Raw genomic sequence first — 7,558 nt, forward strand, 5'->3', positions numbered from 1 at the left:
TCACGTAATAATAAGGAATTCCCTCGACCACGCCCACATATTGGAGAATACAAACATTCTTTCCCATTCACCCCATTGTAGAAGAGCCAAGTCCGTCGTGGATTTTTAGTTTCACAGAAATAACAAAACATGCCGGAAAATTGCTGTGTTGTTCAATGTACATGTAACCAGGTCAAAGATCCCGACCTACCGATCGCAAAGCTTCCATGTAGTGAAATAGAGCCTGCGAGAAGAGCCCTGTGGTTTCAGGCTATTATTCAGCGGACCTGTGTCCAAGTAGGCTACAAGTAGTGTAAAACATTTCATCACAGGTAGCTAAGACATTTAACTTGTTTAGTGTAGTGCATTTGTAACTCCACTAACTACTTGTAGTTGTATATTCCATTTGTTTGAGTTGTTGGTCTCTTGGCTAGCATAATGTTCCGGTTGGTAGCTAGCCCTCACTCACATGGCTGGTAGCACCATCATGAAAAGGTGTGTAGTGAGTAGTGAGAACGCTCTGGAGCAGGCAATGTTTAAAAGGAACCTTTAGACATGTACTTTTCTTAAATTTAGTTTTGTAATTGACTAAAACAAGCAGTCAACAAGAAAATTGCGTTTGAAAGTCAATGGAGGTAACCACAGGTTATTCTCACAGGCAGGCGTTCTATCTAATACCGACTGGGACTATTGGAATGGTGGAGTGCAGTAACATTCATGTAATTCATTGTACTGTGTATTTTTTCCCTGACCCTAAATGCCTTCAACCATTCGAATTCCTCAGTCAGTACACCAACTATGTGGAATATTTTGATATATATGAGAGAGCTGCATCTTGAAGCTAGATAATATTAGGCTTATGATTAATAAGACACAGATCATTGCCAAGAAGCCGAGGGAGCGATGCCATCCCGGTAAAGAACAAGGAGGCCCGCACACTGCTAAAGCTCCCAATTCACCTCTTTATTGACAACGTTTCGATCCAAAACAAATTTTTAACAGCCTTCTTGTTCTTTACTATAATTATTTATTAGCCCAGCACCTATGTTTTTAAGGATGCGCGTATGACCACAAACTTTTCTAGAGATTACAGCCTGGTCATAATGTGGTCAATCAAAAAAATTGCCTAGTTGTGCTGGTGCCAAGTTGTTGCACTGATGAATTTGACACATATGAACCTGGTTTCAATGAGAGATCAGCAACTAATCCCAGGTCCGGAACTCCATCCACATGTTTTCAATTTAGGAAACTGGAGTTATTTGGTAGGCTGCTTTGTTAATTTCATGGAAGTACTGTAGTTGGCAACTTGAACCATTGGCACATTGTATGCATAACATTATCCAGCGATCCAGCCCGGAAGAAGAAAACACGACCACAGAGACTGATCATTTTATACAGACTAAGGCAAACTGTATTTGTACCTTGTTATAAAAACAAAAAATATACATGACTTAGTATTAGCACAATAGAGCATTACAACAAATAATGCAATATGTAAGTTAAAGCAAGATATTATTCTTGAAAAATTAGGCCACTGGTCAAGCTGTGCATTGTTTTTCAACTTTCCCATGCCATGAGCAGCCTAGACAACATGGGCCAGCTATGGAATCTGCAAAATACTTTCACCAGCCAGGGGAGAAACTTCAATAAGGTGCAAGGAATGTTCATCAAGTCTAAGTTGCCTAAAATGCTGAAATAAATAAATACAATTATATTCTAACCCCCAAACCATCCCTGCAATTCCATTTTAAAAGATTGAAGGCTCTATCTGTGACAGGCTTCATAAAATCGACAAAATCCAATCAATTGACACACAACAGTAAGAAAGTGGCAACTCTTAACACTTGTTGTCAATCACTCAGCCTAGCATCATAGAGAGGGAAAATAAGGTCACATTATCCAAGCCAAACTTAGAGACCTGTGTAAGATGACATCAATAGCACAAAACAAGTAAAAAATACTATCTACCTTGATCCACCTGACTGACACCCAGTAATAACATACTATATTGTTTGGTCTGTTATAAAGCATTAATAGGCCTATACCGGAACAACCCAGCTGTCTGGACATACAGTAATGTGTTGTTTGTTCTGTTATAAAGCATTAATAGGCCTATACCGGAACAACCCAGCTGTCTGGACAGACAGTAATGTGTTGTTTGTTCTGTTATAAAGCATTAATAGACCTATACCGGAACAACCCAGCTGACTGGACATACAGTAATGTAGTGTTGTAAATGTATTTCATTCTGCAAACCATCAAGTCATGGATTCACATACATTGCACATAATCATTTTGATCCTGAGCCCTCTATAACAAGAACTTGTAGCCTACTCTGTGAAAATGTAATGTAATTGAATGAACATATCAATCTGACATCTGTATAAATCTAATGCATATTCATTAATTAACTAAACAACAACATGGGGAACAAGAAAGAAAACGGAACTAACCCATGGGGGAGGTGACAATAGTGTCACTGCAGTTTTCCTTGATCATACAAAATTATAGTGTGGTTTCCTGGTTTAAGCTCCATGTAAGTGAAACAGTTGCCCTTAGGAAAAGGCACTTAAGCTGAATTTATTTAATCAGTAGAAATATCATGTCATATAAAATTATCATTTGAAACTTGTATGACTAATCTATGTCATGCTGCAAAAGAAGATGGAATTGTTGAAGCATATGTCAATATAATGGCAAATATAGAGTCTCATAAAAAATCTGCAAAATTGACAACTCGAGAGTTTGGGATTATAAGGTTCTATCTGCAAAAACATGATTCTGAGATAATTGGTATTAAAGTTCGGAATCCTCATTGGTTTGAATGGTATCAGCAATTTTTATATTTTATTCTTTTGAAATTAACATGAATTGGGGTATTTGGAGTACTATATAGGTAGAGAACATTGAACAGAACAAGGTTATGTCAATAACTCAATTTTGACAAAAATGCAGATATAACTTTATAGTCCCAAACCCTTGAACTGCTTCTAACGACAATGAGCTAAAGATGGATGTCACCACATACATTGCATGGCAAAAAGTATATGGACACCTGCTCGTCAAACATCTCATTCCAAAATCATGGGCATTAACATGGAGTTGGTCCCCCCTTTGCTGTTATAACAGCCTCCACTCTTCTGGGAACGCTTTCCACTAGATGTTGAAACATTGCTGTGGGGACTTGCTTCCATTCAGCCACAACAGCATTAGTGAGATCGGGCACTGATGTTGGGCGATTAGGCCTGGCTCGATTTCGGTGTTCCAATTCATCCCAAAGGTGTTCGATAGGGTTGAGGTCAGGGCTCTGTGCAGGCCAAGTTCTTCCACACCGATCTCAACAAACCATTTCTGTATGGACCTCGCTTTGTGCACTGGGGCATTATCATGCTGAAACAGGAAAGGGCCTTCCCCAAACTGTTGCCACAAAGTTGGAAGCACAGAATCGTCTAGAATGTCATTGTATGACATAAGATTTCCCTTCACTGGAACTGAGGGGCCTAGCCCGAACCATGATAAACAGCCCCAGACCATTATTCCTCCTCCACCAAACTTTACAGTTGGCACTATGCGTTCTCCTGCCATCGGCCAAACCCATATTCGTCAGTCGGGCTGCCAGATGGTGAAGTGTGATTCATCACTCCAGAGAACGAGTTTCCACTGCTCCAGAGTCCAATGGCGGCAAGCTTTATACCACTCCAGCCAACTCTTGGCATTGCGCATGGTGATCTTAGGCTTGTGTGTGGCTGCTCGGCCATGGAAACCCATTTCATGAAGCTCCTGATGAACAGTTCTTGTGCTGACGTTGCTTCCAGAGGCAGTTTGGAACTCGGTAGTGAGTGTTGCAACTGAGCACAGACTATTTTTACACACTTCAGCACTCGGCGGTCCCATTCTATGAGCTTGTGTGGCCTACCACTTTGCGGCTGAGCCATTGTTGTTCCTAGATGTTTCCACTTCACAATAACAGCACTTACAGTTGACCGGGGCAGCTCTAGCAGGGCAGAAATGCGACGAACAGACTTATTGGCAAGGTGGCATCCTATGACAGTTACGTTGAAAGTCACTGAGCTCTTCTGTACGGGCCATTCTACTGCCAATGTTTAAATATGGCGATTGCATTGCTGTGTGCTCGATTTTATACACCTGTCAGCAACGGGTGTGGCTGAAATAGCCAAATCAACTAATTTGAAGGTATGTCCACATACTTTTGGCCGTGTAGTGTATATGTAGTGTTTTCTTAGCTTTTTAAGTGTAAATTACTTTTAGCAGCACATTAAAATGTTCCTTCTGCTATAGAAACCCCTTCAGAGACATAGAAATTCTGGGGCAGTAAGATTTACTTACAGGAAGCACATGCACCATTTTCAACTGCCATATAAACATTTCCAGTTAAAAAAACATCTGGGATCTCTCAAGAGGAAACTGAAGTAAAATAACTTTGACCATGCCCCTTTAACCTATTTGATTTTGAACTCTCTAATTTCCTTTGGGTCTCTCAAACTAGAATGTTAAAAAGAGAATGACTTTCCAAAGCCATGCTGATCACAGACTGTATAGCAAAGAAAATTGACACTTACTGGTGTCTCTAACCTAGGACTTCTAAATCTTTACTGGAGAGTAAGTGACAGAAAATATCATGTATAAATCAAAGACCAGCATCAGTAACAAAAATATACATTTACATGTAGCTATATACAGTACATTAGCAATATTTCACCAGCTTGCTTAATTGCATCCAGTTGAGTTGTGAAGGCTTTCTCTCTCGCGACCAACAAAGTGGTTACCACAGAAACGCACAACATAGAATACCTCACAGCATAAGTAGGAATGAAGACAAAGGGACAGACAACACTGTAATCACAATATGAGATTAACTTGACCCTTTTCTGAAAAACCTTGGACGGTCCACAAGGTTGGATGAGAACAAAAACTCCCGGAGTTTAACAAGCAAAAAATAAGAAGCAGTCAATGAGACCCTAGGTAAATACTGTTAACAAAAAAAAAAACACAAAGGAAACATTGGTCACAACTATTCAGTTAGGAAACAGAAGCACAAAAACCAGACTCAGCACTTCATAGGTTTCAGTTCTTGAAAAGGGAGAATAACACTGACTACCCCTATTCTCTCTCATCCTGAAGGACCAGGAAGGAGATCAGTTGGCCTATCACAACAGGAGTCCGCCTCACAACTCAGACAGGAAGGGAGGAAGCTCTTTCTTTCTCCTGCTTTACCACCATGTGATCTTGAACTCGTAGATGGGCCTCTTGCAGTAGTAGTGGTTGATGAGGTGTTTGTCACAGACACCAATGCACTGCTGGTCGGCAGTGATGCCACGCTCCGCCAGGTCACTGACAATGCAGTGGAGCAGGTCGTAAACGTCCGCCACCGCCTCCCAGGGCCCGAACGACACGTCCACCTCACAGTGGTGCTCGAACAGCTTAGCCTCGCTCTCCGTGCGCTCGAAGCGCAACGAGTTGAAGAGCGGCCGCTCGTACGGCGTGATGGGCATCTCCTCCTTGTACACACAAATCTTCAGCTTGGCGAAGCGAGCCTTCCTCTGCATGGCCCGCAGCTTGGCGATCTCCACGATGCGCTGTAGATTATCTGGAAACAAAACAAGGGATAACTTACTTCACTCAAGTTCTAACTTTTCTAAAGGAGTTAATTGACACATTTCCATTTACTTCACACATTTCTACTTTATTGAAGTAGAAACTTTGAATATGTAAATAACTTCAATAGTCAATGCCACTTAAAAGTAAGCATGTTGTTGCGACATTACCATCTGTAATAAGGTTAGCTGGTCAAATGACCCAGTTAAATTCAGTGTGTGAGATTAGAGTGCTGGTTACCCTTGTAGTAGGGCAGGAGGTCGAGGAAGGCCTGGCGGACTTTCTCTCCTGTGAGTGGCTGAGTGTCCTCCAGGCTGTCTAACAGGGGACCAATAGCATAGTACTGGGCCTCCCTGTGTACTGCCCTCACACGATCCCTCTGAGGTAGTTCACCCTCGCGCAGGAAGTTCAGGATGTCCCTATACAAGGGACATGCAAACACGCAAACACACACGTTGTTTTTTGTTAAAATTGCATCCACTATCCTCAATAATCTGTTCATTCAACCTTGTCTAGACTTGGATAGCCTACCTTGCCATTTTGTCAGTCAACCTGTTAATGGCGCTTTCATGTCAAATGTGTTGTAGAACAAGGGACTGGCATGCTCACTCACTATTATTAGCATGTAATAAGCATGTTTTGCTGCAGGCTATTTGAAGAGAGCTCACCCGAAATATGCCCCATCCCGGTCAATGAAGAAGTGACCTTCAGCATCAAGTGGGATGTGATGGCGTCCACTAAACATGGCGGCGAGCATGGTGTCCTCATAGCGCCGTAACGTGGACAGACGGGTGGTGAAGTAGGTCCCGCCCACGTTGAGAGAAATAACCTCAGGAAACTACAGGTGATTGGATAAAATCAGGAAAAAGTGCATTATCCATTTTGGAAAATCGGTACATAAAATACAGTACACTTATTTTTGTAAAAAAATGTGTATATTTTTCATTTATATTGCATTCTTGACACCATAATCATGAATTGAAAAAATGACATTACTTTTGTATAACATTAGACCAATATTCCTGTGATGTGCAAATATAGAACTCCTCAACAATAAAGAACTATAATGTCATTGTCTTTTGTTTCCCTCTAATCTTCCTCTGCAGATGCTCCACAGTAGCATAATAACACCAGCAATAACATGATGGGATTAGTGAGGATACTATACTAATCACAGGGCAGATCTTGACAGGACATATTGGGCCCATCAACACAAGTGACAGTCACTGGACATGACACCGTAGGCAAGGGTTTCCCTAGACACGATTAAAGAAGGTCAATCCCAGCAAGGGGCTGTCACAGATAATAACAGCCATGTGATAAGAGCCAATTGGGACAGGGAGCCAGCCCTCTGTGTGGGGTGTGAACCAATCAGGGTAAAGATCACACTGGAAGAAGAACTACATGGTTTATGCTGTTGCCTGTGGAGATTGATCCATAGCCTATAATTTACAGAGGTGGAACGCGTGGGAAAGAAACGGTCAAAAATAATGCTAAATTGCACAGACTAGGGTGCAAAGATAAAGAGGTGCTTCTCAGCGATAGCGACGTTTATGACAGTTTATATATCCATGGCCACCACTGCACTCACGTCCTAAACCAATTTAATCCCCACAACGTTCCCAGAATAAACAACAACAAACGCCCATCTCGTCCTTACCTCTGGAGATGGAGATGCGTTAAAGGTGGTGCGAAGAGACCTGCCCAGATTTAGGTTCGGTGCGGGGGTGGCTGGCTTTCGGAAATCATCCACCGCAGAGTCCGAACTCGACATTGCATCGCCTGGTTTATCAATCTCACTTGCGGCCGAGAATACCACCATCACTCTCGGCTGAGGGAGCGCTCGCCTCTCCTGAGCGAATCTCCTTACCCGTGAAGGAGCCACGGGTAACGGGCTGGAGTTGTTGAAAGAGAGCGGCGGTCGTTCTCCGTTAGAAGCCTCGTCAGATTCATAATGCTGCAT

General features: G+C 42.2%; 1 protein-coding gene across 1 annotated transcript; it reads right to left on the bottom strand.

The window, feature by feature from the left end:
* Positions 1 to 1,438: 1,438 nt before the first annotated feature.
* On the bottom strand, positions 1,439 to 7,558 carry LOC311142168 (BTB/POZ domain-containing protein KCTD7-like; the record flags this gene model as incomplete). Its single annotated transcript, XM_084177760.1, has 4 exons — positions 1,439 to 5,587; positions 5,836 to 6,014; positions 6,264 to 6,433; positions 7,256 to 7,558. 4 exons carry the CDS (start codon positions 7,556 to 7,558, stop codon positions 5,211 to 5,213), a joined length of 1,029 nt encoding a protein of 342 aa, XP_084033886.1. The 3' UTR covers positions 1,439 to 5,210.

This window comes from Coregonus lavaretus (assembly GCF_964263955.1).
Source record: "Coregonus lavaretus genome assembly, chromosome: 15".
NCBI lineage: Eukaryota > Metazoa > Chordata > Actinopteri > Salmoniformes > Salmonidae > Coregonus > Coregonus lavaretus.